The 27518-nt window shown below is 44.6% G+C and overlaps 1 protein-coding gene across 1 annotated transcript in view; it reads left to right on the top strand.

The window, feature by feature from the left end:
- The first annotated feature begins 994 nt into the window (after nt 1–994).
- Nucleotides 995–27518, top strand: part of RASSF3 (Ras association domain family member 3) — an 88006-nt gene continuing 61482 nt past the window's right edge. Inside the window, exon 1 of the mRNA XM_033221391.1 lies at nt 995–1505. Coding sequence (XP_033077282.1) covers nt 1395–1505 — 111 coding nt within the window. The 5' untranslated portion in view covers nt 995–1394. The remainder of the gene's footprint in view (nt 1506–27518) is intronic.

The following is a 27518-nucleotide window of genomic DNA, read 5'->3' as shown; positions in this document are numbered from 1 at the left end:
ACGCAGAGCAGAAAGGTCCGAGTACTGCCACCTACCGCCACTTTCCTCTCTTTAAGCCTCAGCTGCTGCTCTAGGTGTAAAACCGGCATAAAATAGTACTACCTACCTTACAGAGTTGCTCGGAGGATTGAAGGAGATAATGTAAGAGAGTTTGGCTAGTTTGGCTATGCTGGACATTTTCTCTTTTCTAACGTCTCTCTTCCCCTCCTAATGAAACCTCCTCTGAAGCTCGCTAACCACAGCAGGGCTTGCAGCTTCAAAAGAACCTTTCAGTCAAGATCTTGAAATTAGTATGATTTAAATCAGTGCAGTAACACCAAGGTGTAAAAGACTGTTACCCACAGGTGGCTTTAAAAGAGGATTAGCTGACTGGAAGAATTTTACAAAACATGGAAACTTTTTTTTTGTATGTAGATGAATAGAATTCCCTGATCGCCTTATCCTCACCACTTAAACCATGCCTGTGGGTGACTGTGGAAGGCTGATTGTGGCGGGGACATTTACAAAGCACACTTAATTAATAAGCACTCGATTGTTCTGTAACTATAGAACTAGTTCACCCTTCAGTTGCACTGAGTACGCCTAAGATAACGATCTTATTTGGAAGTGAGCCCTCGCTAGAAAGAAGGGGAAAAGGATAAGACCGAAGCTCAAATGAATGACCAGAATGGATGTTTTCATTCGAATAAACTCAACCCAGTTGTTGACCTCCGCACCCATCTCTGCCAACTTGAAATCCTCCAGGAGGGGCGAGCTGCTGGGGTTCAGGACGGCTGCAGGAAGCCGTGGGACCTGGGGGGCCCTTCCACAGGGCCGGGCAACCCCCACCCACCCCCATAGGACCCTGGGAGGGGGACGAGCAGGGTGTGGACAGCAGAGAAAGTTCCCCGCTCTGACCCCGCCCTCTCCGAAACTCGAGCCAGCGAGGCTGGGGGCGGGCGGACGGCTCGCAGAGGAATTTGCAGTTTCCGGGAGGTTGAGGAAGCGACCCGAGCACAGCTCCACCAGATGCAGCCCTAGCGCCCGGCTTTCCGGGTTCCGCGACGCTGCAGGGAGAAACCCGCGCGCCTGGAAGGGGCGGGCCGTGCCGGGCTCCCCCCACCTGCGGGCGGGCGGGGAGGGTCGGGCCCGCGCGGGGTGGGGCTCGGCCGGTCGCCCGTCCAGGGCGGAGCACAGGGAGGCGGGGTCGAGGGCGCACCGGGGCCGAGCCGCGCCTGGAGCCGGGCGGGGAGGCGACGGGAGGGGCTGGGACGCTTGATTGAGCGGCGGCCGCAGCTGCAGCAGGACGGCCCGGGGCCGCGCGCCGGGAACCTCGCGGGGCTGGCGGGCGCCGCACCCCCTCCCTGGCCTCCTGCGCCCCGGGGAGGCCGCCCGGGCGCTACGGGACCGGCAGCATGAGCAGCGGCTACAGCAGCCTGGAGGAGGACGCCGAGGACTTCTTCTTCACCGCCAGGACCTCCTTCTTCAGGAGAGCGCCTCAGGGCAAGCCCCGCTCCGGCCAGCAAGTGAGTGGCGAGCGGCGGGCGCTGCAGTCCGCGTCCCGGAGCTCCAGGGAACCCGCCAGCCCGCGCCCCCTGACTCCACGTGTCTCTGCAGGGCGCTCGGGGGATGCTCGCCGGGAAGGAGGAACGGGCCAAGAAGTGGCTTCTGCCTTTTCGGGTCCCGGGAGCGTGCCTGGAGCTTGTGCATGTGGGCGAGGGAAGGCGGAGGAAGGGCGGGGAGGCTGAGGGTCGGCTTCTGCCTTCCGCGCCAGATGGCCTCTGCAGCTCCGCCTCGGGCCGCCGCCTGCGGGGAGCAGTCCCGGAGCCAGCAGGCGTCCCCGGGCCACTCCCCCATGTTTCCCCTTAGCGTCCCCGCTGGGTCGACGGTCGGGTTCGCGCGCCTGTCCTTCCTGTTAGTCTGCTCACTCATATGTGGCCCCCAGAGTGGCTTGGGGTCAACGTGTAATAGCTAGGGGTGGCCAGGTGACCTGGCCTCCCCTCTTCCTGGCCCGGGCGCCGCGGTGGGGTGGGGGTCCAGGGGCACCGCGGGCCTCGCCACCGTAGGCGCTAACTAAATCTCGGTTGCGGGACTCAGGGTTGTGCGTTTCCTGTAAAGCTAGGTTTTTTGGTGCCCAGATGTTTTGCAAACAAGCTCCGATGGTAAATACTGGCCAGCGACAGCTAACCTTTTGGCCGGTTTCTTCCTTTTTTGGAGGCAGCACGCCGTGGGAAGCACGACTTGGGAAAAGATGGGAAGGGAACTTGTGCCAGTTTCGCCAGCCGTAGCCGTGTTGCTTAGGGAGGCCTTCCCGAAACGGGGCACGTCGGCTGGACTGAGGACCCCGGTGCTAGAACCCGCGGCCTCCTGGCACTGGGAGCCGCACCAGGGAGCCGGGCCAACCCGCTCACATCAGATTACAGAAGATCGTAATGGAACAAATTTGTTGCTTTTAGAAAACAGGCGTTTGCCAGACATTTCTATTAATACCAGACTGAGACCTAGAGACTAGAAGTAAGAAGAATCGTTCAGGGGCCGGATGGTAACTTTTTCTGGTGGGTGTGGGAGGGTGCAATCTGTCAGGGTGGTCTTGCCAGACCTCTTAAGTTTAGCCACTTTCTGAAGTAAAATTCTTTCTAAAATTCGGAAGTTCTAGTCTTTTCAGGCCCTTAAGTCTCAAACCAGGAGGAGGAGAGGAGACGGTGAAGGGTAAGCTAAAGTCAAGTGCCCTTATTCAGTAACCGCAGTTAATCTCCAGTCAAGTCCCAGTGCCATAGTTGTCCGTCTTGTATTGTTTCTAAGACTTAAGGCCCCACTATTTACGAATCACTTTGAGTGGGATCTCTTACTTTCCGCAGAGTGTGTTCTAAAAGCATGAGATTTTGCTGTGCAGTTTGAAAGTTGGAAATGCCCTCCCCTCCCCACGCCCACCCTCCCTGGGTTATAGAAAAATTGCATTTGCTTATGCTTTTTCCATTTTGCTTTTCTCTTTCTTGGCTCTCTCTTCCTCTTGTCCATTTTGCATTTTCTCCTTTCATTTATGTTGCTTTCATCACTTGACATGAAAAGGAACTCATGCCAGTTTGAAGTTTATTCCAGAGGTGTCTGCTAATCTGAAAACTAGCTGGTTCTTGGATTCTCCAGGGGTGAGATGCCACAAGGGCCAAAGTATTCAGATTGGAATTGTGTGACAATCCTTTAGTGCTTTAAAGAGTAAAGACATCAGATTTCTTTTCCAGGTTTATATGCATTTAGCATTTTTTTTTTTTTTTTTTGGAGATGGAGTCTCACTGTGTTACCCAGGTTGGAGTGCAGTCGTGTGATCTCAGCTCACTGCAACCTCTGCTTCCCTGGTTCAAGCGATTCCCTTGCCTCAGCCTCCCAAGTAGCTGAGATTACAGGCATGCACCACCACATCTGGCTAATTTTTGTATTTTTAGTAGAGATGGGATTTCACCATGTTGGCCAGGCTGGTCTCCAACTCCTGGCCTCAGGTGATCTGCCGGCCTTGGCCTCCCAAAGTGCAGGGATTACAGTTGTGAGCCACCGCCCCTGGCGCATTTATTGTTTCTATGTTGTATGCATTAATTTATGTACTATTCATCTAGCATATATACTCAGGGTAGTAGTATTTAGCATTTAGAATTAGTCTAACATTAATATGTATTTTGAAATAATGTGTTGGAAATCAGGACAGGAAAACATAGTTCCGTGCTTGAAGAGCTTCATATGTGTATCTGAAGCTTTATTGCCTGCATATTTTTCCCTTTTAACGTAAGACATGTAAGGTGCTGAGTTGTAGGAGTTATTTGCCAGGCAAAGTGTTCTAAACTGAATTTTAGTGGGCATTGTGGTTTATTTAAAGAGGTGATACGAATGTTTTAAATTCCTGGTAAGATTGGTGAATTAGGGAAGTAAAACATCATAAATTTAAAGCAAAGCACTCTTAATATAGAACGTTTCTTTTCTCTAAGGTTAGATAAGCTTTTTTCTTCATTTTCATGCTGATGATTAGAAGAATAAGAAAAGCACTTCTGACATATAGCATAGTAGTGAAATTTATCCTTTCTCTAGAGAGATGGAAAGAGAGGTGTTGCTAGAAGGATCTATTAGAGATACAGTGATTTTTTTTGGATGTTGTACCACCTGGTGGAAAAGTGAGAAAAAGTAGGTTTCTAGAATTCTTGAAAATATGCAGAGAAAACAAGATGTTTGTGGTAAATGCAGAGTGGGGAGAAAGGGGTGAGGGAGCGGGTAGACTAGAAATTTCTTTCTTCTCTTGCCAGGCAAGGGAACATAGCCCAACTTCTTTCTATTCCCAACAGTAACAAAACCTTATAGATACAAAGAAAATGTTATCATTTTTTATCTTATTTTAAACCCCATTCTTAACAACAACAACAACAACAACAAAATGGAAAAGGGTTAAAAACCTGTCTAGGCCAGGTGTGGTAGCTCATACCTGTAATCCCAGCACTTTGGGAGGCTGAGATGGGAGGATTGCTTGAGCCCAGGAGTTTGAGAACAGCCTGGACAACATGGCAAAACCCCGTCTCTACAAAAAAATGCAAAAATTAGCCAGGCATGGTGGCGCCCGCCTGTAGTCCCAGCTACTTGGCAGACTGAGGTGGGAGTATTGCTTAAGGCCGGGAGGCAGAGGTTGCAGTGAGCTGTGATTGCACCACTGCACGCCAACCTGGTCAACAGAGCGAGATCCTGTCTCAAAAACAAAACTGTCTAAAAGATATAAAGGGAATGAACATATGACTTTTTGTGGCAGTTTGAATGTCATGTTTATTGTATCCCCAGGGTCTGGATCAGTACCTGATATACAGTAGTTGCTCAGTGAATGCAAGCTGAATGAATGAATGTTTTTCTGATTTGATAATAGCTGGATTTTTTTTTTTTTTTTTTTTGAGACGGAGTTTCGCTCTTGTTGCCTAGGCTGGAGGGCAATGGCACGATCTTGGCTCACTGCAACCTCTGCCTCCCGGGTGCAAACGATTCTCCTGCCTCAGCCTCCCGAGTAGCTGGGATTACAGGTGCCTGCCACCACGCCCAGCTAAATTTTGTAGTAGAGACGGGGGTCTCACCGTGTTGGCCAGGCTGGTCTTGAACTCCTGACCGCAGGTGATCCACCCACCTCGGCCTCCCAAAGTGCTGGGATTACAGGTGTGAGCCACTGCGCCTGGCCCCTGATCTTTACCATTTTCAAATGTACTCTATCTTATGGTTGTCCCCAAAACTGTATGAAACATTAACTTAATGAAAGGGGGAGGTATTATTTAGTGATTGTGTAAGGCCCACACCTAGATAGCAAGAAGGATGGAACTTAGGTTTTCTGACCCAAAATACACTCTCCATTTTGTTGCTTTTTAGCTATAAAAATAATTTTACGGCCCCATATTCCCTTTGCAAATAAGGACACCTAAAATTTAAGAGTTTCTTAACATTTTTTTTTTTTTTTTGAGATGGATTCTCACTATGTCACCCAGACTGGAGTGCAGTGGCGGGATCTTGGCTCACTGCAGCCTCTGCCTCCCAGGATCAAATGATTCTCATACCTCAGCCTCCTGAGTAGCAGGGATTACAGGCAGATGCCGCCAGGCCTGGCTTTTTTTTTTTTTTGTATTTTAGTCAAGACAGGGTTTTGCCATGTTGGCCAGGCTGGTCTTGAACTTCTGACCTTAAGTGATCTGCCCTCCTCGGCCTCCCAAAGTGCTGGGATTACAGGCATGAGCCACCATGCCTGGCCGTTTCTTAAAATTTCAACTCCCTGACATGCACATATTGTCATGATAGTGTTTATAATTTGTATTTGTGGATTCCCTGTGTTTCAAAGGATCCACCTAATCATTGTTTTCAGCAGAATCAAAAATGTGGACAGTCCTGTAATTTATTATTTGCCTTCTTGATTTCCCACCAAAATCAAACTGCCTGTAAATAGAGGACACATTCAAATTTCCAAAGAGTAGAAATGGTCTAAAATTATAATCTGTTGGAGTGTGTCTTATCTCTTAGCTAAGCTCCCTCTCCTGAGCCTTTGGTAGTTCATGGGAATAAGGAAATGAGATAGTATTTTTGCTTTAGAAGTAGGATAGTCAAGAAGTCTTGAGAAACATGAAATTGTCTTCTGAATAACCCATACTTAAAAAAAATTGTGCTAAAGAATTTTTCAGTAAGTAAGCCTATGAGACTCTACATAGCAGGCCTCAACTTCACCCTTTTGGTTTTCTCTTTCTTATTCAAATACTTTTGTGCCTCAGTTATTTGGTTGTGTCTTACTGCTAGAATCAACAGTAATGAGCTGCACTCTTTTATTAGTGTTTCCATTAGAAGTTTCAGAGCTAGATCACTGGGGTAAAAGGATAGTGGTTTATGACATTATAGGTATTTTGACTATACTAGCCCCCCCCTTTTTTTTTTGAGACAGAGCTTCGCTCTTGTCGTCCAGGCTGGAGTGCAGTGGTATAATCTCGGCTCTCTGCACCCTGTGCCTCCTGGGTTCAAGTGATTCTCCTGCCTCAGCCTCCCGAGTAGCTGGGATTACAGGCGCCCGTCACAATGCCCAGCTAATTTTTTTTGTATTTTTAGTAGAGACAGGCTTTTGCCATGTTGGGCAAGCTGGTCTTGAACTCCCGACTTCAGGTGATCCACCCACCTCGGCCTCCCAAAGTGCTAGGATTACAGATATGAGTCACTGCTCCTGGCCTATGCTAGCTTTTTAAATGCTTATTTTTAATTCCTGTATTATGGGGCATAAACATTTTCACTAGACATTTTGCCTAGTGCAAGGTGATTTACACATCTTGTCTGCATGTCTGATATGTTCTGTTCTTACACGATACTAATCCATTGGAATTTTGTGTTTGTGTGAGCAAGATTCACAAAGGCATATTCCTTTAAATGAATTTCAAAAGAAAATTAGTTTCCAGTCTTATAAAGCCTCATATTTGAGCAATATACTCCTTATCCCATTTCTTCTTCTGGCTAACTCGCAAGATTTGGAATTATTTGGAAAGCAGTGACACAAAACATTTTGAAAAGAAAGGCTAAAAATATCCAATAATGTGGTTTTTCTTTTTAGACTTCCTTTGGCAGTCAGTGTCTGTCATACTGTTAACATTCTTTTTCTGGGAGAAAAAAATACTGAGGCTGACCAAATGCTTTCTAGTGTGGCCTGATTACCAACTCTTAGCCCTGGGCATTAGCCCTTGCATTTTCCACCCCAAGTCTCCAAGCATAAGTAGCTGTCTTTAAATAAAGGCCCCAGTTTGAAACATGCATTTCACTCCTAATTGGCTAGCAGTCCCTCTTCAGAGGGGATGGTGAAAAGACAGTAGGATATATGATAAATGCATGCAAAGGAGCTTCTCTTCTATATGACAAGTCTTGGCTAACTTAGCCTCTTTATATCTTCCTCTCTTTGAAGAGCTATACACATTTGCCTTGTAGGAAGTTTTTATTCTCATGGCAAGCAGGCATTACCTCTATTACAAGGCCCCCGCTTATTGTTCACCCTGTGATGTAATAACTTTTGGGACTGTAGCCATATTAGCCTTCTCTTTAATTCCTTTCAGGCCCCATCCCCATCTTGGAACCATGGCCAGGAGTTGCCGCCCTCCATTCTCCTTAACATGTCTACTCAAAAAAGTCTTAAAGTCCTCTATTCTTTCCCTTCATAGCAAAAATTACAATTTGTCATTATATTTTGTTTAATGAGGACAGACATTAGCATTTTTTACCTACTACATAAAATAAATGCTTAGCAGTTAAGGTGCTTGAACAAATGAAATCCTGCTCATTTTGGATGGATGTCCCAGTATTTGGTACTGTTAGTTTTCCTTTATACACGAATGTACACAGTGTCTCCCCCTTTCCAAACTAGACCATAAGCCTTCACAGTATCTTATAGGTAGTAGTGATTTAAAATGGTATGGTGTTGGTGATATCTGTGATTACTGGTTAGGCATAATTCACTTTATATACTTTCCCCTTGTTTTAAGAAAACTCATCATGTATTTGTTAATCTATTTAGTTGACAATTTATTGAGTGCCTACTATGTGCCAGATACTGTTCTAGGCTCTGGGGTTAGGGTGGTGAACAATACACAGTCCCTAGCCTCTTTTGGCAATGTTTTTAAAAAGCTTACCCAATAGGCAAATGAAAATATCTCTCTAATTTTTCCCTAAAGAGCTTGTTCCTTTAGTATATTTGAGGAAACTTTGAAATGTAGTTTTTCAGGAACACACCTATTTTGTAGTGTGGTAAAGCTATACATTGATTGATTGCTGATTGAGACGGAGTCTTGCTCTGTCGCTTAGGCTGGAGTGCGATAGTGCGATCTCTACTCACCGTAACCTCCGCCTCCTGGGTTCACGCGATTCCCCTGCCTCAGCCTCCCCAGTAGCTGAGATTACAGGCGTCTGCCACCACATGCAGCTAATTTTTTGTATTTTTAGTAGAGATGGGGTTTCACCATGTTGGTCAGGCTGGTCTTGAACTCCTGACCTTGTGATCCGCCCGTCTTGGCCTCCCAAAGTGTTGGGATTACAGGAAAGAGCTACTGCGCCCAGCTCTATACATCTATTTAGATGGGAATGTTGACATGGAAGTGTATCCCTTCCTGTTTTACATCCCTGTGTAAAACAATCGCATTTCCTTATTGATGACTGTCTTCCAACAGAAACATAATCATCTTCAAGGTTAGAAAATGTTTTTTAGTAACTTCAACCAGAGTTAACCGAACTGGTTAATTCACCAAAATGTTAACCAAAATTAACCAAAGAAATCAACCAAATTTGGTTTATTTTCCAGCTCTTTTTTTTTTTCTTTTCTTTTTTCGTTTTTAAAGAGATGGGATCATTCTATGTATGTTGCCCAAGCTAAACTGCAGTTGTTATTCACAGGCATGACAATAGTGCCCTACAGCCTCGAACTCCTGGGCCCACATGATCCTCCTGCCTCAGCCTCCTGAGTATTCCTGGTTTTTCTTAATAGTTTAAACAGATAGTTCTGGTTTGGCTATCAGTAGTGTTGTTAAATAACTTCTGTTTGCTTAATGTTTTTTTTTTTTTTTGAGATGAGTCCTGATCTGTTGCCCAGGCTGGAGTGCAGTGGCATGATCTCGGCTCACTGCAACCTCCGCCTCCTGGGTTCAAGCAATTCTCCTGCCTCAGCTTCTCGAGTAGCTGGGATTACAGGGGCATGCCACCATCCCCAGCTAATTTTTGTATTTTTTAAGTAGGGACAGGGTTTTACCATGTTGGCCAGACTGGTCTCAAACTCCTGACCTCATGATCCTCCCACCTCAGCCTCCCAAAGTGCTGGGATTACAGGTGTGAGCCACCGTGCCCGGCCTTTTTTTTTTTTTTTTAAATGGAGAGGGCCAGATAATGCTCTAGGAAGGATGTCAGAACCCATAAAAAATGATGAGTGTTTGAAATATATGTAAAAACCTATGTAACAAATCAGAAAATATATTCTGAGATAGAAGTGACCATTCTAAAACTGTGCTGTGCAATACAGTAGTCACTAGCCACATGTAGTTTTTGAGCACTCAGGAGGTGGCTAGTCTGAATTGAGATTGCTGTGAAAAATACACACTGGATTTTGAAGACTAGAAAGAAGTAATGTAAAATATATTATCATAATTGAAAAATTGCAATTACATGTTGAAATGATAATATTTGATAATATTTGAGTTAAGTCAGTTTAATGTTACTTATTTTTTGCATGGCTACTGGAAAACTGAAAATGATGCATGTGGCTCGCATTATATTTTTGTTGAACAATGCTGTTTGCTAAAGCAGAGCTGGCAGCCCTTGCCGGAGGTTTGAATCTCCATTGTTTTGGTGGCTGCAGACGGATGGATGTGGGGATACCAGCCTGGTGTGTTGGAAAGATTTTTCTTTGTGAAGGGGAACTTGCCCTTTACTGTTGGGGATAATTTCTTCTCAGCCTATCCAGGGACACACATACTAGCATTTTGGGGTTGTGAAACTTTTGTGTGGGCAACTTCCCCCTTTTTTTTTTCCCACATGAGCCAATAAGATAAAACTGACCTAATGACATTCTCAATGCAACTCTGCCTTCAGTTTACAGAGAGAAGAGGGCTCATGTTTCATAGAGTATTAAAGCAGCAAGCTTAATATTTTGCATTTTATGGACTGTAATTGCTAACTGCTGCTACATGATTCAGTCAGCTAAGAATAATTTACTAATTATATATTGCAGCACTCGGTTCTTTTTCCAGATGCTAAACAAAGTGAGATAATTAGAGGAGGAAAAAGGGTGAGTTTGGGAATTAGAGACCAGAAGGATAGATTTAGAAGATCTTGGAGTTAACAGATTTAGAATATAATCAGCAAAGGGTTCACTTAAAATTAGTGCAGGTTGCCAGGCGCGATGGCTCACGCCTGTAATCCTAGCACATTGGGAGGCCGAGGTGAGTGGATCACGAGGTCGGGAGTTCAAGACCAGCCTGGCCAATATAGTGAAACCCCATCTCTACTAAAAATACAAAAATTAGGCGGGCATGGTGGCGCATGCCTGTACTCCCAGCTACTCAGGAGGCTGATGCAGGAGAATCGCTTGAACCCGGGAGGTGGAGGTTGTGGTGAGCCGAGATCGTGCCACTGCACTCCAGCTTCGGCCACAGAGTGAGACTTCGTATCAAAAAACAAACAAAAAAAGAAATTAGTGTAGGTTGACCGTGTGTGTGTGTGTGTGTATGTGTGTGTGTAGTTTTCTAAATTCATTTTCTAAGTATTGAATATTCACAGTGATGCTAGACTTAAGTGCTAGAGATTCGGTGGTGAACAAAACAGATTGAAACCTGCCTTTATGAGGGGCCTATATAGGTTCGTCTGAATTTGACTAGTCTAGATACCTCTTATAAGTGAATTTGTACAGTAATTGTCTTTTTGTGACTGGCTTAGTTTACTTAGCTTGATGTCCTCAAGATTTATTCATGTTGGAGTATGTGTCAGAATTTCCTTCCTTTTAAAGGCCAAATAATATATCCATTGTATGTATGTATCACTTTTTGTTGATCCATTCATCCTTCCATAGACATTTGGATTGCTTCCACCTTTTGGCTTTTGTGAATAATGCTGCTATGAACATGAGTGTACAAATATCTCTTAAAGACCCTTCTTAAAACTTTTTGCGATATATACCCATAAGTAACAATTGCTCTAGAATCATATGGTAATTCTGTTTTTAATTTTTTGAGGAATACTATACTGACAAATTTGAGTCCTTATTTAAACCCAGGATTATGGAATACTGCTGCTTGATTTCAGCTGTCATTTGATTGTCTACATTGTATTTTATCGAATTGGCATTATTCCCCAAATATTGGAAAATGTGAAAGTTTCTAATTTTTGCTACTGTAAATAGCACTAATAAATACCTTGAACATGAAACCTTTTCCGTTATGGATTAATTTTATAGGATAGTTGTACAAAAATGAAATTTCACTGATTATGAGGGTGTGACTTTTTATGACTGTAGTTATATATCGCCAATTTTTGTGTAATTTTAAGTTTCATTACATCCGTACCTCCATTGGATATAGTCATTAAAACAGAAAGAAAACTTCAATAGCTAAAGGCATCTTATTGCTATTTAATTTGCCTTCCGTTATTATTTTTTAAATTATTTATTATTATTTTTTGAGATGGAGTTTTGCTCGCCACTCAGGCTGGGGTGTATGGCACGATCTTGGCTCACTGCAACCTCCACCTCCGGCTCACCACAACAGGAGAACCAAGCGATTCTCCTGCCTTAGCCTCTCCAGTAGCTGGAATTACAAGTGCCCGCCACTACGCCCTGCTGACTTTCGTATTTTTAATAGAGATGGTGTTTCACCATGTTGGCCAGGCTGGTCTCAAACTCCTGACCTCGGGTGACCCACCCGCCTCGGCCTCCCGAAGAGCTGAGATTACAGGCATGAGGCACTGCACCCGGTGCATTCCTTTAATTAACTATGAATTTAATACTTTTTTAATACTTCTGAGTAAATCTCCCCTGTGTGAGAATTGTCCATGCATGACCTTTGCCCATTTGTCTATTAGGTAGGCAAAATCTTGAGAGAGCACTGCTTGAGTCTGTGCATTTTTAGCTGGGTAGATGGTTCTCCTTTTTTGAGGTCAGCTGAACTTCAGGGTTTTTTTTGACTTACACTGTTTGTACTAAAGGGATATTACATATTTAGGCTTTTTTTTTTTTTTTTTTTTTAAAGACGGAGTTTTGCTCATATTGCCCAGGCTGGAGTGCAGTGGCGCGATCTTGGCTCACTGCAACCTCTGCCTCCCATTTCAAGCGATTCTCCTGCCTCATCTTCCCAAGTAGCTGGGATTACAGGCATGCGCCACTATGCCTGGCTACTTTTTGTATTTTTAGTAGAGATGGGATTGATCAGACTGGATGGTCTTGAACTCCTGGTCTCAGGTGATCCACCCGCCTGGGCCTCCCAAAGTGCTGGGATTACAGGTGTGAGCCCCTGCGCCCAGCCTGGGCATTTTGAAATACTTCAGAATGTGTTTCAGGCTGGTATCACTGAAACTCAGAAAAATACTGTAGTTACAACATGGGGAAGGCGTTGCTAAGAAAGCATCACCATAAATAAACCCGTGGGATTCAGAAGGTGGGGAGTTGGGTGATGTGTTTTCTACTAATCATGTTTTTTTAGAAAAAGGGTGACTAGAAAGTTCCTGTTTATCTTTGAATTTCAATAAATTTCGTGCTTGTTTTCCAACCACTCTGGTAGAACTTAGAAGAACCTAAGTTATTTTTTATTTTTATGTTTTTGACAGTCTCGCTTTGTCACCAGGCTGGAGTGCAGTGGTGCGATCTCGGCTCACTGCAACCTCCGCCTCCCAGGTTCAAGCTGTTGTCCTGCCTCAGCCTCCTGAGTAGCTGGGACTACAGGCGTGCACCACCATACCCAGCTAATTTTTTTTTTTTCCTTTTTAGTAGAGTCGGGGTTTCACCACGTTGGTCAGGCTGGTCTCAAACTCCTGACTTTGTTATCTGCCCTCCTCAGCCTCCCAAAGTGTTGGGATTACAGGTGTGAGCCACCGCGCCTGGCCAAGCCTAACTTATTTTGTAAATATACTAGGTATTGAAAAAAGGATGATAGGGCAAACTGCTGGAAACCTTACCCACCAAAGATAATTTATACTGTTTACTTATAGGCTTATTGCCTTTTGTTGAAAAATTGTGATGAGAAAGGGATTGGCATTGGCATCTATTAGGTTGGTGCAAAACTAATTGCGGTTTTTGCCATTACTTTCAGTAGCAAAAATCTCAATTACTTTTGCACCAACTTAACACTTTTAGCCTTGTTGATGCCTTTGTAGAAAATTGTTGCTTAATCTCTTATTCTGATTAACTCCTACTTTGCATTTTTTCTTCTTTCAGAATCTTTTTATCAAATGAATCTTTTAAAAACATGTGAAGAGTTACTTCTGACTTTATGATTGATAGTTTATGAGCTCTTCTCAATTCCCAATTTCTTTTTTTTTTTTTTTTTTGAGACGGAGTCTGGCTCTGTCGCCCAGGCTGGAGTGCCGTGGCCGGATCTCAGCTCACTGCAAGCTCCGCCTCCCGGGTTTACGCCATTCTCTCGCCTCAGCCTCCCGAGTAGCTGGGACTACAGGCGCCCGCCATCTCGCCCGGCTAATTTTTTGTATATTTTAGTAGAGACGGGGTTTCACCGTGTTAGCCAGGATGGTCTCGATCTCCTGACCTCGTGATCCGCCCGTCTCGGCCTCCCAAAGTGCTGGGATTACAGGCTTGAGCCACCGCGCCCGGCCAATTCCCAATTTCTTAACTCAAACAAGCTTACTGTGAAATTTTTCTTTTTTCTTTCTTTTTTTTTTTTTTTTTTTTTGAGATGGAGTCTTTCTCTGTTGCCTAGGCTGGAGTACAGTGGCATGATTTTGGTGCAACCTCCACCTCCTGGGTTCAAGTGATTCTTCTGTCTCAGCCTCCCCAGTAGCTGGGAATACAGGCACATACCACCACGCCCAGCTAATTTTTGTATTTTTAGTAGAGACAGGGTTTCGCCATGTTGGCCAGGCTGGTCTCGAACTCCTGACCTCAGGTCATCTGCCTGCTATGGCCTCCCAAAGTGTTGGGATTACAGGCATGAGCCACCACGTCTGGCTACTGTGAAAATTTTCTACAAATGCTTGTTTCGAGGAATCTTTTTTGATATTTTGCCAGCAAAGTCATAGGAACAAAATTTTTTAAAATGAAATTAGAAAACAACAAAGTTAAATGTATTATGTAGGAGGAAAAGTACCAGTACTAAAATTAACTTTAGCATTCCTTAGTGTTTTACAGTTAATAGAGCATTCCAGGGGAATTAAAATTCAGTTGATTTTATTGAACTTTAATTTCAGAGGAACTCTGAGATGAGAAATTTAACTAGCACGTTTATCCGTTTAGGCCTTAAGCAGATGCAGGTTTCATGACATGCCAGAGGTAAATTCAGGGGTACTTGACTGTAGTGAGTAATTTCTCAGCTATGGGAAAATGTAAATATTATGTAGATGGTATAAAGAAACAATATTACGTTTGTCCATTTAAGGTCTGTTTCTGTTTGTTCAGACAGGCTTGTGGATTGCTTTTCTTGCCAGTGTTTCTTTAGGAGGAAGGTACAGCCCTTTCAGATATTTCGGAGTTTTCTTTTCTTTTCTTTTTTGAGATGGAGTCTCGCTCTGTCATCAGGACTGGAGTGCAGTGGCACGATCTCGGCTCACTGCAGCTTTCGATCTCAGCTTACTGCAGCTTCCACTTCCCAGGTTCAAGAGATTCTTGTGCCTCAGCTTCCTAAGTAGCTGGGATTGCCAACACCCACTACCACACCTGGCTAATTTTCGTATTTTTTTGTAGTAGAGACAGGGTTTTGCCATGTTGGCCAAGCTGGTCTTGAACTCCGGGCCTCAAGTGATCTGCCCGCCTCTGCCTCCCAAAGTGCTGGGATTACAGGCATGAGCCGCCATGCCCGGCCACGTTTCTGTTTTAAAATTGCTTTCTTGCCTTTACTCTGCCCAGATTTGGTCACGTGAAACTGTCAATTAGCGTGAATGAGGTGCTGCTGCCATGCAGGGGTTTGATCTTTGGCTGTCATATTGGTGGTCTCTATATCCAAATAAGTATTCGTGCAATTTGGGGGAAGTGAATGTGGGCTTATTGTATAGCAGAAGGAGTACTTTTCATAAAGGCAAACCTAGCGCCCATATCAGCAAATCCACTTACAAAATCCATTCCTAAAGGAGGAAGTTCTGTTACAGTTTTAAAATTAGCATTACAATGAATCTTGCTTGTTTGAGGTGAGGGCTTAAAACTCAGTAATGAAAAAGAGGGAGAACTATAGGCTAAAAGGGTATGTGTTCTTAATTGATTAATTGCAGGCAGCTATGTAGGGCACCCTGTGTTTAAATCACTAGCTGTATTATCTTGGGCAAGTCATTGTACTTCTTTGTTTTTTTAAATTTTTATTTATTTATTTATTTATTTATTGAGACGGAGTCTTGCTCTGTCGCCCAAGCTGGAGTGCAGTGGTCGGATCTCAGCTCACTGCAAGCTCCGCCTTCTGGGTTCACGCCATTCTCCTGCCTCAGCCTCCCGAGTAGCTGGGACTACAGGCGCCCACCACCTCGCCCGGCTAGTTTTTTGTACTTTTTAGTAGAGACGGGGTTTCACCGTGTTAGCCAGGATGGTCTCGATCTCCTGACCTCGTGATCCTCCCGCCTCGGCCTCTCAAAGTGCTGGGATTACAGGCTTGAGCCATCGCGCCCGGCCTATTTTTTTCTTTTTTATGAGACAGGATCTCATTGTTGCTCAGGTTGGTCTTGAACTCCTGGGCTCAAGTGATCCTCCTGCCTTGGCTTCCCAAAGTGCTGGGATTACAGGCATGGGCCACCACACCTGGCAAATCGTTGTACCTCTTTGAGTCTTAGTTTCCTCATATGTAAACTAGTAGGATGCCTGGAAGTTCATAAGCATTAATAAATGCAATAGTTATTACTATTATTTTTTGAGACGGAGTCGTGGTCTGTCGCCCAGGCTGGAGTGCAGTGGCACGATCTCAGCTCACTGCAAGCTCCGCCTCCTGGGGTTCACACCATTCTCCTCCCTCAGCGTCCCCAGTAGCTGGAACTACAGGTGCCTGTCACCATGCCCAGCTAATTTTTTTTTTTTTTTTTTAGTAGAGACGGTGTTTGACCGTGTTAACCAGGATGGTCTTGATCTCCTGACCTCTTGATCTGCCCGCCTTGGCCTCCCAAAGTGCTGGGATTACAGGCGTGAGCCACTGCGCCCGGCCAGCAACATTTATTTATTTATTTATTTTTTTGAGACGGAGTCTCGCTCTGTGGCCCAGGCTGGAGTGCAGTGGCCAGATCTCAGCTCACTGCAAGCTCCGCCTCCCGGGTTTATGCCATTCTCCTGCCTCAGCCTCCTGAGTAGCTGGGACTACAGGTGCCCGCCACCTCGCCTGGCTAGTTTTTTGTCTTTTTTAGTAGAGACGGGGTTTCACCATGTTAGCCAGGATGGTCTCGATCTCCTGACCTCGTGATCCGCCCATCTCGGCCTCCCAAAGTGCTGGGATTACAGGCTTGAGCCACTGCGCCCGGCCAGCAACAGTTATTTTTAAAAGATCCTCCTACATGCCATTATATACCCCTTTTCATTTGAGGGTAGTAGACCATATGGAGAACTGACAGTGGTTGAAAGATTTGAAGTGAACTAATAGATAGTCCAGCCAAAGAGCGAAAAATGGCAGGAAATTAGGCCTGTCTCATTGGCTTTATTAACCAAAATGAATTGGGAATCTCAATGTAATTGATCAGGAAGGAGCTCCAGTCATTCCTGGAGGATTAATTTTATTTTTTTACTTTTTATTTTTAACTGCATGCCATATCACTGTGGTGCCTTTGTTTTTGGAAAGGAGCTGTGGCCTGCTGACCAAGCCTGGGGACACCTAACCACAAGTCTTCACCAACTTCTTTTTCCTTTAAAGCAAGCCACTCCCGTTGAAAGAGAATGATTGGACATATGAAAGTGTGTGTTTTTTTGCTCAAGAGTTTATGTACAGTTAACACATTGTACACATTTTTTTTTTTTAACTTCCTCTTTCTCTCTTATCTGCCTCTGATCATGGGATCCTGGCTAGTTTTGCTCAGGGCAGCTCGCTTGACCTGGTGACGAATTCCGCTGCTTCCTGGGGCTTTCCTTTTTCCTCCAGAAGGTCTTGTGCTCATGGTTTAGGAACTTAGTCACTGTCGTCTTTCTGGTTTTCATGAGATCAAATCAAATAAGGTAATACATGCAAACTGTATAACGTACTGCAGAGGCAGACCCTGCTGCTGTCCTTAGAGTTCAGTTCCCTGGTGGTGGCTGGGTTCCCAGCCCTCTGTTCTCTCTCCACAGAGTGACTGTCTCAGCTTTGAGGGTTTCAGCGATGCTGGATGCTTCCACATTTAGGAAACAGGCCTGCTTATGCTCCAGTACAGGCATTAAAGCTCAATGAGTCATGTGATCTGCTTGGCCAACTCTTCAGAGTTCGTTTGTACTCTGTAAAATTGGTATGAGTCTTGGAATCCGGTGGGAAACCTCTTCCTAGTCCTACAGGCCGGATGCGCCTTCTGGGTTTTCATATTCTCTCTCCATCCCCAACCTCCCCTTCCTTTGGTTGTATGTTTCTCACAATGAATTGGTTGTTGGAAACTGGCTTTGTAGTAATTCCAAATGCCATTGTGAAGATTTTTAATAGCCTTTAAATTTTTTAATTGGCTGAGCTGTAATGTTATTGATATATTTTTGTATATATGTTATTAACAAGTTAATTCATATAAAAGGCTTGGAACTATACCTGGCATATAAGTACATGTTTAATAAAGATTAACCTATTACTTCTGCCGGGTGTGGTGGCTCACACCTGGAATCCTAACACTTTGGGAGGCCGAGGTGGGCAGGTGGGCAGATCACTTGAGGTCAGGAGTTCGAGACCAACCTGGGCCAACATGGTGAAACCCTGTCTTTACTAAAAATACAAAAATTAGCGTGACACACTTGCTTGAACTTAGGAGGCAGAGGTTGCAGTGAGCCAAGATTGTGCCATTGCACTCCAGCCTGGGCAACAGAGCAAGACTCTTGTCTCAAAAAAAAAAAAAAAAAGAAAAAAGAAAAAGATTAACTTATTATTTCTAATGGTATTAGAATTGTTTTATTTTATTTTATTTTTTATTTTTGAGACAGGGTCTTGCTGTGTCACCCATGCTGGAGTACAGTGGTGTGATCATGCCTCACTGTAGCTAGCTTTGAACTCCTGGGCTCAAGTGATCCTCCCACCTCAGCCTCCTGAGTAGCTGGGACTACAGGTGCATTCTACCATGCCTGACTAATTTTAAAAAATGTTTTTGCAGAAATGGGGTCTTGCTGTGTTGCCCAGGCTGGTCTTGAACTCCTGGGCTCAAGTGATCCTCTTGCCTTAGCCTCCCACAGTATTAGGATTACAGGTGTATGCCACCATGCTCATCCAGCATTCTTTTTTTTTTTTTTTTGAGATGGAGTCTCACTCTGTCGCCCAGGCTGGAGTGCAGTGACCGGATCTCAGCTCACTGCAAGCTCCGCCTCCTGGGTTTACGCCATTCTCCTGCCTTAGCCTCCCGAGTAGCTGGGACTACAGGCGCCCGCCACCTCGCCCGGCTAGTTTTTTTTTTTTGTATTTTTTAGTAGAGACGGGGTTTTAACGTGTTAGCCAGGATGGTCTCGATCTCCTGACCTCGTGATCTGCCCATCTCGGCCTCCCAAAGTGCTGGGATTACAGGCTTGCGCCACCGCGCCCGGCCCAGCATTCTTAATTAAAATAATTTGGTAGGAGATTTTATGAAGGCAGTGTGGTTCAGTAGAAAGGTCTGGGGATCTAGAATTGGGAGACAATTTTGATTTTGGATCTGTTATTTACTAGCTCTGGGAGCTTGAGCAGATTCCTTAGTTAACTTCCTTGAGCAACAGTTTCTTGATCTTTAAAACATAGAGGGGTTAAATCAGATAATGTATGTGGAAAGTATTCCTAGATTATAGATTATTACGTAATTGTAAGTGTGGTAGCAATCACAGGTATGTTTAGAGACTACTAAAAAATGATTTTCTCCTAATTTTAATCTTGTCTAATGTAAACTGATGATACATTCTCAGCTGACTGTACTATTGACACTTGATAAACAGTTTTTGAAAATGAATTTATTCCCCATCTCTTCTATGTCTGTTTTTATCTGCAGAGTGGTGATTTGTGTTTGGGGACCTGAACAATTGATAGCTAAACATCAAATTTAAATTACTTTATGAATTGATGATTATGTTTACGAAGCACTGGTGATTTGGGGGAAGATGACATTTTGGCTTATTGAGGGGACTTGAGTTAATTTAGCTTTAAGCCTTCCAGATTATCCTACCTATGAGCTTCACAAGGGCAGACCACATCTCTAGTTCACTATGATATTTTCAGTGCTATTTTGGTGCCTGGCACGGAGGACAGAGAGAGTCCCACTGATATTTGTTAATTGACCACCTCCTTTTCATCTGATCAGACTTGTGTCAGAATTATAATCAAGGAAAAGTTGGGCAAAGGCACTAAAATGTGTTTCTTTTGGTTTCAGAGGGAGTAATAATAAAACAACAGTAATAGCTTATATATTCATGTGGAGGAAGGATATTTAGGTGAAAAGTATGTTGGGCCAAGGGTATGGATACCTAGCTCCTAGGACTGGTCCTTTATTAAATGGCAGAGATAACTTTGGGAGAGTTACTTAACCATTTTTGGCTTCAGTTTCTTCCTCAAAGGCCCTGTCCAGCTGTGTGGCAAATGGTTAGTTTATTCTGGAACAGAATTACTGATTGGAGGGAAAGTAACAGCAATAGGACCTGAGAGGGCTTCACAAATGTATTGAGATGCCAAATGAATTAGTTTAGAAACAGCTATATTAGGTCATAGCTACTTGGATGGGGAAAACCCAAGTGAGCTGATTAGTCATGGGTGTTTGAGAAATAAATAGAATATATAGAATTATTTCTTTTCCAAAAGACGGAATGTCTTGGGAAAGAAATCAAGGGGGACCCGGGTGATATCTTTGATTCATCCCCTATCTAGTGCCAACAAGAGCAGGTTTCTTTCTTTCTTTTTCTTTTTTTAAGAATGGATTTCATGTAAGCCAAAAGAACACTTGATTGTTTTGAACTTCTATATATTGCAGGAGTTATAAATACAGTATCAAGAACTATTTAATAAGAGCCCATTAGCAGTTCCACATTCCTCAAAACCAGGACAGGATGAATGTATGAGAATCATCTTCTTACTGAGAATGGTAGGACAGAAGGGATTGTTTAGCCACTATACTTCCTGGAAGAGTCAGTACTTGAGGGTTGGTGCAACTTTTTGGGATTGAGGGAGTGTGTTCATTTCTTTTGGAAGATTAATTTTTTTCTTTTTTTTTTTGAGACGGAGTCTCGCTTGGTCGCCCAGGCTGGAGTACATTGGCACGATCTTGGCTCACTGCAACCTCTGCCTCCCAGGGTCAAGCAATTCTCTCTCCCTCAGCCTCCCGAGTAGCTGGGATTACAGGCATGCACCACCACGCCTGCCTAATTTTTGTATTATTAGTAAAGATGGGGTGTAGCCATGTTGACCAGGCTGGTCTTGAACTTGTGACCTCAGGTGATCTGCCTGCCTTGGCCTCTAAAAGTGCTTGGGATTACAGGTGTGAGCCACTGCGCCCGGCCTGATTAATTTCTTTCACTTGCTTCAAGTGTCTCCTTTATTCCAGCCTACACATATAGGTAAATATTCCTAGAAAACTTGCAGCAAGTTAAATCCTATTATAAAATGCCAGAGTCAGTTGTCTAATTTTTATTTTATTTTATTATTATTATTTTTTTGAGACAGGGTCTTGCTTTGTCACCCAGGCTAGAGTGCAGTGGCATGAACATAACTCACCACAGCCTTCACCTCCCAGGCTCAAGTGATCCTTCCAGTTCAGCCTCCTTAGTCGCTGGGACCACAGGTGCAGACCACCACACCCGGCTAATTTTCATTTTTTATTTTTTTAAGATAAGGTCTCACTCTGTCGTCCAGGCTGGAGTACAGTGGTGCAATCTTGGCTCACTGCAACCTCCGCCTATGGGTTCAAGCAATCCTCCCACCTCAGCCTCCTGAGTAGCTGGGACTACAGGTACTTGCCACCACACCCAGCTAATTTTTCGTATTTTTTTTTTTTTTTTTGTAGAGATGGGGTTTCACAGCGTTGCCCAGGCTGGTCTCAAACTCCTGGGCTCAAGCCATCTGGCCGCCTTGGCCTCCCAAAGTGCTGGGATTACAGGCATGAGCCACTGCGCCCGTCCCCCTGCTATTCTTCTAGCTAGAAGGACTATACTTAAATGCATAGTTACACAAACTTGTGATTTTAGTTATGAAAATCATAAAAAATTATTTTTCTAGCAACTCCTGCCGTTTTCATTAAACAGATCTTAGTATTCCTGAAATTCTGTGGTGGATTTTGTATGTTTAATGTGATAATATGAAGAAATAGCTGATTTAGGTAGCTGCTCACATACTATGTTTGTTTTAATTGGAAAAGTTGGCCTATGAAAATGAGTATTGTATAAAAATAGTTTATGTCAACCGGGCGCAGTGGCTCATGCCTGTAATCCCAGCACTTTGGGAGGCCGAGGTGGGTGGATCACCTGAGGTCAGGAGTTTGAGACCAGCCTGACCAACATGATGAAACCCCATCTCTACTAAAAATACAAAAATTAGCTGGGCGTGGTGTGTGCACCTGTAATCCCAGCTACTTGGGAGACTGAGGCAGGAGAATTGCTTGAACCTGGGAGGCGGAGGTTGCAGTGAGCTGAGATTGTGCCACTGTACTCCAGCCTGGGTGATGAGCAAGACTCCATCTCAAAAAAAAAAAAAAAAAAAAAAAGGAAAAGAAAGAAAAATGGTTTATATGAACTAAAAGGTTGTTTGCATTTTGTGGCAAATAAAAGCACCAAATTCCCAGATCCTAAATGTTTCAGTTACGAAATATTTGAAGTACCTCTGAGTTTACATGTAGGCATTCCACTCATGTAGGCACTCATTGATTTTAAGGTTTTTCATTCATCAAAAGGGAAAATGTGGGCTGCCATATGTATAATTTTTGTCATCCAAAAAAGAGATATAAAGTTAAAAATTAGGCCATGGTGGGTCATGCCTGTAATCCCAGCACTTTGGGAGGCTGAGGCAGGAGGATTGCTTAAGCCCAGGAGTTTGAGACCAGCCTGGGCAACAGACCGAGACATTGTCTTTACTGAAAAAAGAGAAATTATCCAAATGTGGTGGTTTGTGTCTGTAGTCCCAGCTATTTGGGAGGCTGAGGCAGGAGGATTGCTTGAGCCCAGCAGTTTCAGGCTGCAGTGAGCTATGGTCACACCACTGCACTGTAGCTTGAGTGACAGAGGGAGACCCTATCTCAAAAGCAAAGCGAAACGAAACAAACAAAAAGGGTGCTTAGAAATCCTCAACTGGCTGGGCGCGGTGGCTCAAGCCTGTAATCCCAGCACTTTGGGAGGCCGAGATGGGCGGATCACGAGGTCAGGAGATCGAGACCATCCTGGCTGACACGGTGAAACCCCGTCTCTACTAAAAATACAAAAAAAAACCCTAGCTGGGCGAGGTGGCGGGCGCCTGTAGTCCCAGCTACTCTGGAGGCTGAGGCAGGAGAATGGCATAAAACCCGGGAGGCGGAGCTTGCAGTGAGCTGAGATCCGGCCACTGCACTCCAGCCTGGGCGACAGAGCAAGACTCCGTCTCAAAAAAAAAAATCCTGAACTGTTCTTTTTACTCTCAGGACATGTGATCATATGTCTACACAGGAGTAAGTTGTACCCAGTTCTCAGTAGATGTTCAGTTGTTAAAATGGAATGAAGGCATGAATGTGGGGATGAAGTGGAGGAGGGGCTGGGTTGGAGATACTGGTTAATTGTGAGGCGTTAGTAACACTGAATGTGGGCATACAGGTGGTGAGAAAGAGGAGTCAAGGATGAGTTGTAGGTTTCTGGTTTGGGTCCCTTGGAAGATGGTGCTAGCAAGCTGCCTCTCACCAAGAAATCAAGTAAGAAGAAAGATCAGGTTTAGGAGGGAGGACACATTCAGGCAATGTATGTATGGCACACGCTAGGCAGTCAATAAATTTTGAGTGAGTAAATCTGGGCATGTGTGTTTTGAGATGTCTGTGGGCTATCGAACTTTCTTGGGTTTCTTATCAAGAAGGTAGACATGGTCTGCAGAGAGAGCTTTGGAATTTGTTGAAGTCATGGGCTTAGATGCAGTCACCTGAACTGTGTGTGTACAGCAAAAAAGGTCTTCAGACAGAAGCATGGACGATATCACAGAAGCATGGGGGCCCCAGAAGGTAAGAAGTGGGCAGAGAAGGGCGTGTCCATGGAGGAACCAAGGAGTGGTCAGAGAGGCTGGAGAAAAAGAAGAGGGTGGTTGTCCTGGGATCTGAGGTCGGGACCACCTCAAGAACAAGGGCTTGGTCATGGGACAAGTACTGCAGAAAAGCCAAGAAGGCCTGGAGTGGAACCATGAGGCAGTCTCTGGAGACCTTGAGGAGAGCCACTTCAGTGAACTGGAGGCACACAGTCACACTGCAGTGGATGGCGAGTGAGTACTGCAGGGGAAGCGGGAGAGTGAGTAGAGGTGCTCTTCCATGAGGCTTGTCTGGCAAGGAGAGGATGGTGTAGTAAAATGAACCCACAAGGGCAAAGGAAGTGGTAAGAGTATTGTCATCGTATGTAATGTATATATGTATGAATGAATGTATGTATTTATAGATGTATGTATGTATATATTTTGAGACATAGTCTTGCTCTGTCGCCCAGACTGGAGTGCAGTGGCGCAGTCTCGGCTCACTGCAACCTCTGTCTCCTGGGTTCAAGATTCTCCTGCCTCAGCCTCCCAAGTAGCTGGGATTACAGGCGCCAGCCACCACACCTGGCTCATTTTTGTATTTTTAGTAGAGATGGAGTTTCGCCTTGTTGGCCAGGCTGATCTCAACCTCTTGACCTCAGGTTATCCGCCCACCTCGGCCTCCCAAAGTTCTGGGATTCCAGGGGTGAGCCACCGTACCTGGCCTGTTTTTTATTTATTTTTAGATTAGAGGACTTGAATGGAAAGTAAGGCTGAGTGTCAGGGGAGTGGGGATCATTGAAGGAGATGCCTGCCTTCGCACTGGAAAGGATTGTATTTGGACTCTCCCATGGTTGAGTGGAGGAGAAGTTCAATCTGGAAATGTGTTTAGAATAGAAGAGGGGGTGACTAGGCATTTCAGTTGGTGGCAGGTGGATATTGATGGAGGTAGTGGGTATGCACATGTGGGAGTGGTGCATGAAGAGAAGCCCACACACGCAGGCACCGGGCCAGAAGAGGGGAGTGCTGGGGTATTTGGGACCAACTGGTGGTATGGCTGCAGCAAAGGTTGCCACCCCAAGGGTTGGTGAGAAACTAGGCTGGAAAGGAGGGAGGGTTGGCAGGCTCTGAAGGGCTGTGCTTACCAGCCTGAAGATTGAATATTTTGTGAGTAAGGAGGAGCCACTTAGGGAGAAATAAAGTGGTCAGACCTATGATTTTAAAACTGACAACAGTTTATGGCAGAGTTTAGAGGGCAAGAGAGGTAGGGATATTGTTTGGAAGGCGATTGCAGTAAGCTGGGTGAAGGTAATTAGGGCTAGAAATAGGGCAGTTGCAGTGGGAGAGAGAAGGATTCCAGAAGTTGAGGTGTCACTTTGGCACCTGATCGACCAGAGAAGGAAGGAGACCAGAGAAAAGAAGGAGGTATGGAAGGTGGCTGGGTGGGAGGATGGCCATGCCACTGTGGAACGAGGAGTACACTGGGAGGAAAGGGAACAGGTTTAGTGAGGTAGGGGAACAGCTCGGTTTTAGGGCCTATACACAACATTTGTGTAGCATCCAGCTGGCAGCCAGAATTAGGGGTCTGCAGCTGAGAACAGACCTCAGATCTCATGCTCAGATCTCATGGAAGCATGAGATCATCATCCTTGAATTGGAAGTGGTTAAGATTTATTTGAAATAACAAGAGAAAAATAAATCTTGATGTGGATATGGACTGGAAGAGTAAACTTCACAGACCATTTGAGTATATTTTTAACTTTCTTAGGAAAAAAGTCTGTGATGACCAGAATGTGGTGGTGCTCCACAAATAGCTCAAAATTAGCACATCTAGAATAAGCTAGAAAATAAATCTAAGAAGTTTCAATAGAAATGTTGTTATCTTGATCTGGCTCTATTTGTTTTTTTCCTATCAGGTTAAAATCTGTTTCTTCAATCATTTTGTTTATTCCTTTTGATAAGAGACTTCAGAGGACTGACAGGGACTAGCTGGTTATGTTTTTGAAAAGTCTTTGAAGATGAAACATACGTTTTGAGTGTGGTGCCATTGCATTAATTATGCCCTGGTTTTGACACCAGAGAATACTGATATGGTTTGGATGTGTGTTGCCTCCAAGTCTCATGTTGAAACGTAATCCACAATGTTGGAGTTGGGGCTTAGTGGGAGGTATTGGATTATGGGGATGGATCCCTCATGAATGGCTTAGTACCACCTCCTTGGTGATAAGTGAGTTCTTACTCTGTTCATGTGGGAGCTGGTTGTTTAAAAAGAGCCTGGCACCTCCTCCTCTCTCTCTTGTTCCCTCTCTTGCCATGTGACACACCTGCTTCCCCTTTTCCTTTCACCATGATTGGAAGCCTCCTAAGGTCCTCACCAGGAGCAGATACTGGTGCCATGTTTCCTGTGCAGCCGACAGAACTGTGAGCTAAAATGAACCTCTTTTCTTTATAAATTACCTAGTCTCAGATATTCCTTTATAGCAATGAAGAAAAGACTAACACAGAAAATTGATACCAGGAGAGGGGCATTGCAATGAAGATACCTGAAAATGTGGAACTGGCTTTGGAACTGGGTAATAGGCAGAGACTGGAAGTTTGGAGGGGTCAGAAGAAGACAGGCAGATGAGGGAAAGTTTTGGAACTTGTTAGAGACTGATTAAATTTGACCAAAATGCTGATAGAAATATGGACCAAGTGGGGTGGCTCACGCCTGTAATCAGCACTTTGGGAGGCTGAAGTGGGCAGATTGCTTGAGCTCAGGAGTTTGAGACCACCCTGGACAATGTGGCAAAACTGTATCTCTACAAAAAATACAAAAATTAGCCGGGCATGGTGACTTGCGCCTGTAGTCCCAGCGACTGGGGATGCTGAGGTGGGAAGATGGCTTAAGCCTGGGAGGCAGAGTTTGCAGTGAGCCATATTGAGTCACTGCACTCCAGCCTGGGTGACAGCCAGACCCTGTATCAAACAAACAAGCAAGAATTGTGTAAGCTGAACTAGTTGAGATGTCTGTGGTGTTGGCTATTGTTTCTGCTGTTAATCATTAGTCCTCTTAAACTAGGACATGAACAAGGTTAACTTTTTTCTTGCAAATTGACACAGAGGGTCTGCTGCTGTGAGCTTTATCTTCAACGTCGTCTTTTTTTTTTTCCTACTTTGAAAAAAAAATTCATGTTTTCATAGAAATGAGTTCTTACTATGTCGTCCAGCCTGGTCTTGAACACCTGAGCTCAAGTGACCCTCCTCAGCCTCCCAACTGGGATTACACATGTGAGCCACTGCGCCCAACAATTCTTGAAGGGTTATCCACTTAAACTGATATTTGGGGGGCATTGTCCCCATAAACTTTTCAAAAAGCAATAGTGATTTCACCATTCTGCCCAAGCTTCACCATAAATTTGATGTTTATTTTTGCTTAAATTTTAGCAGAATTCTAGCCCTGTGTGATGACAGACACCTGTAATCTCAGCTACTCCGGAGACTGAAGCATGAGAATCACTTGAATTTGGCAGGCGATGGTTGCAGTGAGCCGAGATGGCACCATTGCACTCCAGCCTGGGTGACAGAGCGAGACTCCGTCTCATAAAAAAAAAAATTAGCAGAATTATTTATGTTGCTCAGAGAGGGGCTCTTTTCAAACTGATGTTTGTCCTTCTTAGTGCCTCAAACTAGGCTTTGCTCAGACATGTTATGACAAGTTTAGTACAAGTTTATTTTGGTGCAAAAAGTTTTTCAAATCCATGCAAGTTTCTTCTTTTTCTTTCTTTTTCTTTTTTTTTTTTTGGAGACAGAGTCTCGCTCTGTCACCCAGGCTGGAGTGCTGTGGCCGGATCTCAGCTCACCGCAAGCTCCGCCTCCCGGGTTCACGCCATTCTCCTGCCTCAGCCTCCCGGGTAGCTGGGATTACAGGCACCGCCACCTCGCCCGGCTAGTTTTTTGTAGTTTTTAGTAGAGACGGGGTTTCACCGTGTTAGTCAGGATGGTCTCGACCTCCTGACCTCGTGATCCGCCCATCTCAGCCTCCCAAAGTGCTGGGATTACAGGCTTGAGCCACCGCGCCCAGCCTTCTTT

The sequence above is a fragment of the Trachypithecus francoisi genome, unplaced genomic scaffold, assembly GCF_009764315.1.
Source record: "Trachypithecus francoisi isolate TF-2019V2 unplaced genomic scaffold, Tfra_2.0 Lachesis_group11, whole genome shotgun sequence".
NCBI classification, from domain to species: domain Eukaryota; kingdom Metazoa; phylum Chordata; class Mammalia; order Primates; family Cercopithecidae; genus Trachypithecus; species Trachypithecus francoisi.
Note: the sequence above shows the minus strand (reverse complement) of the source record. Positions and strands in the feature narration are given on the sequence as shown.